The sequence below is a fragment of the Daktulosphaira vitifoliae genome, unplaced genomic scaffold (genome assembly GCF_025091365.1).
Source record: "Daktulosphaira vitifoliae isolate Bord-2020 unplaced genomic scaffold, ASM2509136v1 Scaffold_3, whole genome shotgun sequence".
In the NCBI taxonomy this organism is placed as follows: Eukaryota; Metazoa; Arthropoda; class Insecta; order Hemiptera; family Phylloxeridae; genus Daktulosphaira; species Daktulosphaira vitifoliae.
This window is the reverse complement of record NW_026099574.1, coordinates 741,352-754,575: the sequence shown is the minus strand read 5'-3', so window position 1 is coordinate 754,575 and position 13,224 is coordinate 741,352. Positions and strand designations below refer to the sequence as shown.

The 13,224-nt window shown below is 30.0% G+C and overlaps 2 protein-coding genes across 6 annotated transcripts in view; both read right to left on the bottom strand.

Moving 5' to 3' along the window:
- The window catches only part of LOC126903091 (uncharacterized protein C05D11.1-like), a 234,923-nt gene that overhangs the window by 190,752 nt on the left and 30,947 nt on the right, over positions 1-13,224 (bottom strand). The gene's annotated exons all lie outside the window — the stretch shown is intronic.
- LOC126903140 (uncharacterized) lies at positions 11-729 on the bottom strand. The gene is made up of 2 exons (XM_050681155.1): positions 546-729; positions 11-476 (listed from the first exon to the last, which is right to left on the bottom strand). Exons 1-2 carry the CDS (start codon positions 726-728, stop codon positions 324-326), a joined length of 336 nt encoding a protein of 111 aa, XP_050537112.1. The 5' UTR covers position 729; the 3' UTR covers positions 11-323.

Below are 13,224 nucleotides of genomic sequence, written 5' to 3'. Positions count from 1 at the left end.
AAAAAAAAAATTTGTCCCGACGATCTATCTTCTATACGCAAATGGCTACCATATTGAAAAATATACTATTTTTGTATGATAATTATGGGTTTTGTATTTTATTTTAATAGAAGTTGATGTTGCTTTTGCAATTATCCATCAATTTTTTAAAATTAAACACTATCTACAGATTTGCATCGAAGCGTTTCTTATGATAGTGATTTTAATCACTGTCAGATTAAATCTATACTGGACCCTACTATGCAATGTCTCCACTATGCCGCGACCCCACTGTGCTACCGTTTTTTGTATAAATTATATACATATTTTAGATACTTGTCGTTTTACGTCGGATAACTATTACTAACAACTACTGTTGGTACTTCTTGGTTGTTTGTACTTGATGGTATGATTGTTTCCGACTGTATATTTGCATCTGTTGTATCATCGGGCAGCGACCCAAAAAATGTCGAGCATACGTTTTCTTTATTAGAAGACTAAAAAGAAATTATATATATTTATTAAATACGTTCTATTCGATTAGAAAAAAAAAAAATGTAACTCACCATTTCTTTAGTATATTCTTCCAGCATTGTCCACTGTTGTTTCAACTGCTGGCTTGCAAATTGTTTTATTTGGCTTATGTAGCTCAGATCGCTATTGGGTAAACTGTTTCTAATCGTATAATCCGAAACCGCATTGATCAACATACATTTGTTTCCCACATTTACTTCATACCGTGATTTCATATATTGAGCCAACTGTTCCAACTGTTGTAGAACCAATGGTTGAATTACAGTCATCTTTTGATTGATAGTCTCGAAGATACAATATTCCAAAGCGCTGAGTTTTAAAATGTTTGATCGGGTGAGTAACACTCGGCAATCATCTTGTGCTTGTGATTCAAAGACTAGCGAAGACTCTCCTTAAAACGTAGTCTTTGAGAGTGTAACGTATTCATCCTTGAGTAAAATAATCTTTTGTCTTGATACCGGTTCGAGAATTAGCGACAGAATATTACCCATCAACGTATAAATCCGTTGTAGGAAATCTATCGTTATAAGTATGTAACGGGTTGACGATAGTAAACGAATAGTTACGTTAAATCGATCTTTTGGATCCAATCCTATCTGAACGAATTTACGAGGATTGAAATTCAAAACGTAATCAGTGCAATCGATTAATTCACAGTGAGGTTTGTGTTTAACAAATGTTTGTTTGTTATAGAGTTTAGCTATTGTAGCGAGAGAACCAGCTATTCTTAAAGCATACAAATATCGACTTAACACATTACCAACAAGTTAAAGCCACGTCTGTTTATATAGAAAATCTTATAACGATTATAGCGCTATGCATACACCACGGTGAAATTATTAACTAATTAAAACCCAATAGCAATTAATAGTCTAATTGTTACTGATAGATATGTTACAAACAGTTGTAAACACAGACAGATGGGGTTCAAATAGGATGAACAGGGATTTGAAAGCGTTCAGAGAGGTTTTAACATGTTCAGACTTGTTTAATCGAGATTATACAATTCCAGGATACACTGTTCGGTAAACCAGCACAGTGTCCCTACTACTTTTATAAACAGCCTACTACATACCATACATAGTACAACGTGCATCAAATACCATAACTTATACTAAAACTTATACACAAAGACATAAAGTGTAGATAAATACGACAAAATCGTATAAAATAAAAATATTAAATTTTATTGAATTTTAAACCTTACAAGTTTATACTTATAAGTTTTATTTATTTTATATAAATAAGTTTAAAAAACAAGGAAAAATATTAACAAATTACTAAAAATCAAACAAATATGCATTTCCACCTTTGCCTCTATATAATAAATGTAATTTGTTGTCATCATTGTTGATATTGTACACTTTGATTTCTTCATTAATTAATTTCAATCTCGGGATAAACACATTCATATTATTGAATAGACAACCAACAACAACAACCCCATTTCGAGTGCTTGTATTTTTCATAGATATGACTTTGTATGGCGTGTGTTCCTCCAGATCGCTTAATTATGAATATCTTTTTAATGTAGTCTGTTCGTTCAACTGTTTCTTTAATTGTTCCATTCTAAAATTAAAAAAAATTAATAAAGTATGAAACAACTCTAAACATAACTAGTAACCAAAGTCAGTTGAAAACAATTTAAATGAAAAATATATATAAATGTATTACTTACTTTATTTTATATCAAATGACAACAAGTCATAGAAATTCTTCAGGACAACTAATAAAAATAATCAGACAAATGGTTTTTGGTATAATCACTTTAGAAAAGATAGTGAGTGAATGAGTCTGAAATTGATGTGACGTTCTTATGTACGGGTCGAAGACCTTGTTTAAAGAAGTTTGGGTTGGTTTAAACAGGTTCAGATACTACACAAACGATGTTGAAAAAATGCTGACCTAAGCGTCTGGTAGACGATGATAAAATTCTTAGAATTTATTATCCATAACGGCAGACGATGTTTTTGTTTTTATAAAATGTAGACGGTAATGTGGGTTATAATATGGTAGTACCTTTGATGTTGGAAATATGCTTATCTAAGCGTCTGGTAGGCAATGATAAAAATTCTTAGAAAACGTTGTTAGTTTAACTTGGATTCATCCAGGTTAGTTTATGTTATGTTTCATTACCCCCGCCCTTTGTAGGAATTGTTGACGAAGACCTTGTAGCGTTAATATTAAGTAAATATGTTATAGTAGCAACGGCGGCCTCTATTTGACGCACACTATTTTAATGTAATGTGTATGTTTACACGCACGTTTATCAGTTAACGTTATTAGTTTACATGAGATTTACCTTAACCTCCAGTAGATGACATCGTAGGAGGAGAACAACCATTTTCGAATGGCTACTTACCCCACCGCTGACATAAAGTTATAGTGCGCATGCGCACTTTAAATGCCATTTTTATTAACCTTAACACCTCCACATAAGTTACCTATGACCCCCACTATCGTGAGACCACGCCTCCTCCTTACAACATCATTGATAAGACCACAACTCCCTTACCACCATCATTGAGAGACCACGCCCTCTGTATGACACACCCCTCCCCCCGACCACAACCACCCACTATACATTTGTGAGTGGAAGGAGTGAGGCGGGGGGCCTAGAATTCCCAATATTACCCTACTCCTATAATAGCGGTATTACATTTAAAGTTGCACCTCCACCACCAACACCCACGAATCTTCACTGCGTTTAACAATAAATGTATACATTACATTGAAATAGTGTACGTCAAGTAGCGGCCGCCGCCACCACACTTTTCCTTGACTATTCCTTGAACGACTTGTTAACAAACTATATGATGTTATCGGCGGTTACAATAAAGTAATTGCCACCGTCGAGAACGCCCTACATACAATAGTGGGTAATAACACTTCGGTGATAACATCTAAGTGAGTAAACCATATTATAACCCACATTACCGTCTAAAAAATCATGAACCTGCAAAAGTCTTCTGTACCAGGTATGTAGATTTTTACAATTATTAACATTTTAATATCTCTTTAATTTTACCACCCCTACTATCTTTATTTTTTTTTTTTTTTTTCAATAAATAAATAATTTATTTCATTTTTTATTAAAGCTACTTCCGCGACATCTGTTTCATCACGTCAGGCGGCTAAGCGTAGTAGGGCTAACAACAGCGCGGTTAGGTCGAAAAGGTTACGTATGCAATTGTCGGATACCCATGATTTCACCGAGATCGATTCCGCATTGGAGCAGGGGGCCGTTTGGTTTTATCGGAAAAACGTGAAAAATTTCGCAAGCTATCGAGATTTTCTGCGCGCCGTTAAACCCGAGCTGGTGGCCAGACTCGCTGAAATTGTAGGTAACCGTCCGATCAAGTATAATCTCAAATTGGAGGCCTCATACTATATACCGCGATCAGAAGAACGGCCTGAAGACCATGCCTTCAAGACAGGGGCTAGGGTATTGCTATCCAATACGGATATCGGGTGCGCGGTCAATGAAGATTTTGAGGTTATGCTTGCCGAGGAAGACGCGTATTCGAGTAGGTGTAGCGGATTCACGCTAACGCATATCGACGGCCTTATGCTCAGCGTATACAAGTATACGCCCCTCGCCGGCTCATCATATATTCCTGTCCCACCAGAGATTAACCAAAGAAAAGCAATCATCAACCCACAGAATATCGATCAGTCTTGTTTCAAGTGGTCCATTTTGGCGAGACACGTCGAGGGAGACCACAAATATCGCGTTGATCGAAAATATTTTAACGAGGAACACAGGTATGATTTTACGGGGTTGACGTTCCCCACACCTGTGTCCCAAATTAAAATATTTGAGCGACGAAACCCTAACGTGTCTGTCAACGTGTACGGCTTGGAACGAGACGACGTTAAGATGAAGTGGTTGGTGTATCCTATAAGAGTCGCCGACCTTTTTATATCTGACCCTTTACCTGCCCACAATCAGGATTTAAAATGACAACTTTTTCAACTTGATTTTTGAAAATGTTCCGGAAAGTCTGACACTATTATATATATCTTAAATTAAAGCTAATGTAATATACTTTATCATGAAAAAAAAAATTTCGGACTTTATTTTATCTTCATGGTGAAAACAGACATCAAACTTAATAAAAAAAATTCTTTTTTATATTTTTAACTTTATAATGCTATAACTTTTTGAAAGATCTATGGATCAATATAATTCTTTTTATTATAGATGCATGATGTCTTTGCCTATCATTTGATATATTTTTTTTTTATATCTGACCCTTTACCTGCCCACAGGGGGGGATTTAAAATGACAACTTTTTCACAAAAATTTACTTTTTCTACTTAAATTTTGAAAGTGTTCCGAAAAGTCTGATACATTTATATATATCTTAAATTAAAGCTAATGTAATATACTTTATCATAGAAAAAAATGTTCTTTTTCATTCGACATACTTTATCTTAATCAGGATATTAATAAGGAACTAGCAGATCATGTAGCTTTTGGAATAATCCACCAATTTTTTTAAATGAAACACTATTTAAACATCTAAAGATTTGGATCGAAGCGTTTTTTTATAGTGATTTTAATCACTGTCAGATATCATTATACTTGATCCATCTATGCAACGTCACCACTGTGCTGGGTTTTTAATTTTTTATGTTCAAGAGCATGTATAATCCTGTTTTTTTTTTATTAATATATATTAATAGTATAAAATTAAAATTAAAAAAATAGCAATCAGTAAATAAAATAATGCTGAGGTAACATGTATTAAAAACTTTTAAATACATACATTTTTTCATTTTGAACTAATTTGTTAAATTTAAAAATATTATAATCTGTTTTTATTTAAAATACATTGTTTATTAAAAGGGTAGGTAATTCAAATGTCAAATATTTTTCTAATTTGAAAAAGAGCTTTAATTATTTAATCTATTGATGGGTATTTGAAAAATTTATTCTAAAAAGAAAAAAATTTTATAATTTTATAACAGTTTTAATGATAAAAATTATAATCGGTTTGAATAAATAATAAAACACGAAATAAACTCGTGAAATTAAAAAAATATCACATAATTTGTGGATTTTTTTGGTTTTTCTCGTTATTTAATCGTTTAAACTAAAAATAAACTATATCACAGAACTCCCAGTAAAAGTTCAATACAAATTGATGGGTCACACTAATATGAAATTTTTTTCCAACTTTGAACCCAAAGTTCAGGGGAGGGCGCATAAGTTACAAAAAATCGAGTGACCACTCAATTTGTATGAGAATTTTGCGGGAAATATCGTGGTATGATTTATTTTTAATTTTAGAGAAATTCGAGGGGGTTATTCCAAAATTCCTCCAATTTTGAAAAAAAAAAAACACGAGATTCTATTTTACACTCCACCAGTATACTCGCCCATATATTACTATGGTTCGAAAGATTTACACCCTGTATAAGAACTATAAGTTTTCATGCATGTTAACTATTTTAACTTACATCCATACATATTTAATTTATAATAAATATTTTAAATGACATAGTGTACATTACCGAGCTTTGTCTTTAAATAAATAATTTATTAAGTCTCGTAAGTGTATTTTGAGCATCATTAGATAAATGTTCATGGTTCACTTTTGCATCGGTCAAAATAAAATGACCATCATTAGTTGAATACATCAAGCTCATAACAGACTAAAAGTAATACATATTATTTTATAATTTTTCATACTTAAAGAATAAAATTTTATTAGTATATTAACTGCAAAGTCCATTCTATTGGTTCTGTTGATATTATTAAACAACACACTGGGTACAGTAATATTATTTAACATAACAGTTTAATGTATTTTTACTTATGTTAGTATAGTACAAGGTCAAAGGGACATATTCCTTTTACGATTATATTGTTTTACTCAATGCAGCCTATTGTATACATGTTTACAGTTTAGTCGTAGTTTCACCGTCTATCGAGTAAAGTGACCCGTTGCCGTTGTACATCTCTTATATTATATGTTTTAACATTTTATATTAAATACTATTATATTACGAATAATTTCTAAATCTTTTAATTACATAACCTATTCCATTCGACAGGTTCATATGTTCTATACTTGGAATTTTATTCAGTTAGAGAAGAATATGAGGAAAATCTATTAAAATTAGTTTGCAGATTTAAATTATCATTACTATTTAAAACACTTCCTACATTGAAAATTCCATCCAAATTTTTATATTCTGTCATATAACAGCTATAATTATTTAAGAAATCACCTATTTGTATTTAATATAAAACTGTAACAGCCAAAACAACTAAAGTCAATAGTTGAATACTATAATTTAAAAACTGTATAAGTTACAGATATATAAGAACCTTAATAAAGTTAGTATTGATTTCCATGACTGAAGTAAAACTGCTGTATTACCACATTTTAAAAATTATAATACTTAAATTTATATGATTACGACCCAAATTAACAAAGCAAACAAAATAGGAAATCATGATTTTAAGTTTAAATTAATTTACAAATTCTAGGTTAGAGAACAATATTATGTTTACAGTGATGTTTTGTCAGGTAAATATTTATTATCAGTGATTATCGCTTATTCGCCCTTCTAAAAATAACCTTTTATAATATTTTAAATGGAATATCAACAAGTTTTTTGATATAACAAAGATTGTAATAGAACTAAATATTTCTAATGCTTAACTAATATTCATTAAATGTTCAACATAACTTATAACAATGGCAAAGTTAACATGGTTAAATTATTTTAATTATTTTAACTCTTCAATTACTAAAAGTTATTTTATAATAACACTCACAAGGGGAGGTCACGGTGATGGGGTCATCGATTTTCATAAAATTTATATAGATCTAATCTATATTGAATACAGAATCAGACGTATTTGGAATTTTTTGCCAATGCCACCCCTAAGTCGAGAAAATTGACTTTGAAAATTTTTAATTAGCTTAAATGGGGTCATTTTTCTTCCGGTTAACAACTCGTGTTATGGTCCAGTGGACTATACGTGATCCCACAACACGTATAGGCTCGGGATCGAGTCTCAAGGACTGATGAAATTTTTTGCTTTTTTTTTCACTGTTTTCTCTTTAAATTATTAATTTTACGGAATATTTGTTAAATTTTTTATAGTAATAAATAAAATATATTTTTATATTAACCGAGTAAGAGTATATAAATTATAAAGGAAAGAGATTTTTGAAAGGTTTAACGTTCAGTGCTAGGTTTTGCGTGTAGTTCATATTTTATGAAGGAGTAAAGTTAATCATTTTTTTTTTTCATTAAATAAAATTTATTCATTTGAATTGAATTATATTTATTGATTAATATTTACGTGTATTTAAAACTCTTACATTATTATTTTTTAATTACTATTTAATAATCAAATTAATAATAATAAAAAATATAATTATAAATTATTATTTATTCAATTGACTATGACTTTTGTCATATAACAAACATACATTTTTTTGAAAATTACAATAGGTTAAATTAAAATATATAATGATTTTATATATATTTAAATCCTCATAATCATCTCTTTATACATATACTCTTACCTGGTTAATAGTAAAAGTTATATTTATGTGTATAAAAGTTTAGTTTACTTTAATCATAGTTTTACAATCGATAATTTGTACCATCAAAATGTGCTTTGAATGCAAATAAAACTATATAGATAAATAAAATGTATACAAAAATTTAACAAATATTACGTAAAATTAATAATTTAAAGAGAAAACAGTGAAAAAAAAAGCAAAAAATTTCATCAGTCCTTGAGACTCGATCCCGAGCCTATACGTGTTGTGGGATCACGTATAGTCCACTGGACCATAACACGAGTTGTTAACCGGAAGAAAAATGACCCCATTTAAGCTAATTAAAAATTTTCAAAGTTAATTTTCTCGACTTAGGGGGGGCATTGGCAAAAAATTCCAAATACGTCTGATTCTGTATTCAATATAGATTAGATCTATATAAATTTTATGAAAATCGATGACCCCATCACCGTGACCTCCCCTTGTCAGTCTGATAAAATTAAAACATTTTGTTTTTACACTCGTCCAGTTAGTATCTCAATTAATAATAGAGTTTAAATCAAAACAGTTCTAATATTATAGATTGGCAAATAGTATTTATATTACAATAAGAATTCATAACAAATAATAAATTTTATATTATAATTATAAATAAAAAAATTCTTGAAGTTGTTTTGATAAGGTGTAGAATATTTAGTGTAAGGTATCCACTTAACACCTACTAATAATGGAGAAAAATATATATTTCTACACAAGATGATGCTATAAACTGAGTATTCAAAATCATAAGTGAAGTTACACACCAAGTCAAAATAATTTACTTGACTTAACTCCAACTATTAAAATAGTTTTGGGTACTAGTAAAATTTATGAGACTCAAATATATTTTATAACTGTTATATAGTTGTATATTTAAAAATGTATATCTTATTGTTTATTAATAATATACAGTATGACATTAACTTAATTTTATTGTAATTAATTTGTGAATGTATTTTGTGCATACAATTTTAACAAAGTAAATGATTTTATTATGTTATGTAATAATTTATATATTTTAAAATATCTTTACTACCCCAATCCAACCTATTATTATTATCTAATAAAGTTTTCTTTTCTATTTTAACTAAATGGATTTTTCTATATTAGTATTTCTATGTAAAATTTAGTTTATAGATATGTGATAATTTTGGCTTTGACACCATTTAGAATTAAACAAAATAAGTATTTGTTAAGTGTTGATAATGGTAACATTTTCTGAAATGTTTCATATAAATATATAAAATTATATATTTTTACGAGTGTGAAGTGAGCAATTTCTTATCAAAATAAAAATGCGGTAACAACTTGGTTACCGAATACATGCTACTAACTGAAGCCACTAGAGGCTGCTATAATAATTAACAACTTCAAGAAAATATTATTATTAAATGATAACGTTAGAGGCCGCTATAACTCATGAATGTAATAAAACAATTTGTTGTTCAATTTAAGCTTTTAAAAAAACAAACATGCAAATGTAAATAAATTTATCCCCCCTAAACAACTTCCCTGGAATTAATTTTCTTTGTAACTAAAAAGGAAACAAGCATAATACTTGAATTTTGTAATTTCTTAAGTAACCAGGCACTACAGGCACGCTTACAATAATAACTAAAATTAATTATAATAGGTAGTTTATTATTCATACTTCTTAATATAAGATAATTGATTTAATTGTGTCTGATTACAAAGTTGTCATATATATATTAATACAGTAAAATAAATTAGCTACAATGATTTCATTTATAGGACAGATATTAAAAAAATTGCTAAAATCTAATTTTGTGTATACGTAAAAATAAGCCTCATATACACAAATTGTTTCATACCACAAGAAATTTAAATTGTAAATTTTGTATTGAATATTTTAGTATGTTTAATTTCTTTTGACTTTTAAATGGATGCTTGATATATTTGAGTAGCTATTAAATGTTTTTTTACACATTTATTTCCCTTTCTCAAAATACCATTTTATTAAGATATGTATTAACTAATCACGACCACAGTTCTAAGTTATGCATTTAACGATAACATTATATGTAAAACCCATATATATTTTGCGGAACTTTTGAAATCAGGTATATCATGTAACACCGTTATTTAAAATAATTTTCTAGTTAGATAATTTATCTATTTAATATAAATTATACAGGCAATAGCCCAAAAAATACAATATGTATTAGACAGTTAACTGGACAACTTACAATTATTTAATAACTAAAAATGAAACAATAATAAACTTAAGCTTGACAAAGAGAAAAAGAAAAATTTGAACATAATCAAAAATTTAAATATTAAATAGGAAGGCTAAATGACTACATTAAAAATAAAAAGAATGTAAAAAATCAGGGTCATTATTTGCAATGCGCATTAAACGTGGGAGAGCGGAATGAAAAATATAATTAGAAGATGAATGAGGAATAAGGAAAGGGGCAGTATAGCGAGTTAAACGAGCAGGTACCCGAAAGTTCAATTTAGAAAGTAGGACAGGAGAATTAATCAAGCCAGCTGAGAGTTTAGAAAGGAAACGGATATTAGTCATGTATTTGTTATGAATACTTAACTTAGTTTTAATATTGTCCCACAATTGTAATAACAGATAATCATAAATTGAATTGTAATTGAGGTCGGCCTAAAAGAATGTGTCTATAAAGTATTTTTCGGTGTTGCAAAACCGGGAAGTGGGCCGACTGCGACGATTGTAATGCAGAGCATCGTCAGTCATTTGACAATTATTGTATGAATACTATCACTTTTATTTTTAATAAACTAATTAATTATTCGGCAATACTATTTTATTTTATTCTATTTGTTACTCTCGTAACATTAATTTTGGTGGCAGCGGTGCGATCCGAAGAGACTAGTGCCGAAAAAGAATAATTAAAATTTTTATCATAAAAGTTACTAAGTACGCAAACAATAGTCAAATAACTCATCAGAACCTCCAGAAAATCAAGAAAAGCATTGAACTCAAAATACAGAAAATCTTCAAAAATCAAACAACTTCAAGAAAATCAATCAAAAATAAGATAATAATAAACAACAAATAAAACTTTTGTTGTATTTAATACAATAAACGGTTAGTAATTTCTACTGTTATTTCGTTCACTATCGACGTATATACTTTCGCCGCCGCCCGAACTCAAATATATATATATATATATTTTACAAAAATATAAAAAAAAAAATTCACTAAAAACCCACAAGTCAAGTTTCTCCGCGTGACCAGTTTCAGAGTGTAGAACATCAATAAAGAAACATCAATCCAACCCAACCAAACTATCAATACATCATGTTTATGGTGGTGAATGTCTTATTACTGTAAGTTTTATTTTGTAGTTTAATTTATTTTTTTTAAAAAAAAAAAAAAAAAAGAAAAAGAAAAAAAAAGGAAAAAAAAAATAATAATACATTTATGTATATAGATAATATTTTTCGTTTTTAAGTGTATTCATTTATACGTACATACATATATATATTTTTTTTTTAATAAATAAGTATCAGAAAATCTTGGGGGTAAATTAGTTAGTTATTTATATATTTATATAATTTACATTTATCTATTTTTTATTCATGTTTATTATTTAATTATCTTTTGTGGAATCAGCTCAGCTTTGGAATTTAAGATAGTATTATAAGTATTGTTTATGAGTAATTCTAGTAGTAGAAGTAGTAGTCCTATCGACGACAAATCAGTTGATCCTGATTTCAAACCAACCTGTAGTACTAAAGTATCTGTTTCAAAACATCCTTCTCGAAATTTACGTTCAACTTCGTCGTCTAATCCTCCTATAGAAAATTTATTAACTAAAGGTGATGCTCTTCTTGAATCTTCTTCTGAACTTTTAAATACAACTTTTGGTAAACTAGGTGACACCGACAGTTTTTTAGGTCAGTGTAGTCAAACCTTGTTAAAATTAGAGCAAGTCCAAAATCCAATTTCTGATTTTAATCCAATTATTCCTATNTAAGTCCAAAATCCAATTTCTGAATTTAATCCAATTATTCCTATCAAACAGAAATCTATCGTACAGTCTCCAGAATTTCAGTCTTTATTTATCGAACCGAACCTCAATCAACCTCTTCCCCTACCTCGTGAAATGGCCAACAATCAGATAAGTCTAGAGGCTGCCCTACGTCTATTACCACAGTCGTTTGATGGTACCAGTTCAGAGGATCTTGAAATATTTTTAGAAAAATGTGAGTTTGCCATAGAGTGCGCAGACTCAACAGCACAGGAAAAGCTTATTAAAGGTATTCAAGTACGTCTATCCGGCAAAGCTAGACAAGCAATCAAATTCAAAAAAATCCAATCGTGGACTGACTTAAAAAATACTATAAAATCCACTTTAGAACCACAGAGGACAACTACTCATCTCTATCTAGAGCTATATTGTACCAAACAGGCTCCTAATGAAGATGTTATTTCTTATGCCAATCGTGTAGAATGTCTACAATCACAAATTTTAGAACAAGAAACAAATGGAAAAAGCACTGAAGCAGCTACCGCCCTTGAGCAAAGCCTTAAAGCTCAAACAGTCCAAGTGTTCATCGAAGGTTTAAATAATCTTAAAGACATTATAAAAGCTCGCAATCCACCAACATTAGAGAAGGCTATTCAAGCCGCCCGTGAAGAAGAGCGTGTCCGAAAATCATGGCACGAATCTAGGAAGTTGACCCCTACAACAGGAGGAAAGTCAAAAGTTATGTGTTTTAATTGTACAAAAATTGGTCATTTAGCAAAAGACTGCAGGTCTACTTCAAATCACACGCATAAATCATCAAATTTTATTAAGCCTAAATCTAATTTGCAAAGCTATCGTCCTAACTTGGCTCACGTTCAAATGGTTGTGTGTCGTTATTGTAAAAAATCAGGACACACTTTAGAAGTATGCAGAAAACGCCAATGGGTTAACAACAAGAAACAATCACAATCAACACCAGAACCACAGACATCTAATGCGGGAAACGAGACACGACAGGCAACTTTCGGCGGAAAACCTGTCAGCAGCATCAAATTAGCCGATCTCTCCATTTTACCGCNTTATCAAATTATCCGATCTCTCCATTTTACCGCAAAATTAGATAACCACCATGTTGTCTACCCAATTCATCAGACAAACTCGGGTACTGCCAG

Bases quoted from the DNA above. Each gene is read 5' to 3' on its own strand.
- LOC126903140 (XM_050681155.1), bottom strand. From the start codon at position 728: ATGAAATCACGGTATGAAGTAAATGTGGGAAACAAATGTATGTTGATC. The intron at 477-545 runs GTGAGTTACATT...ATTTCTTTTTAG, and splicing joins AAGAATATACTAAAGAAATG to TCTTCTAATAAAGAAAACGT.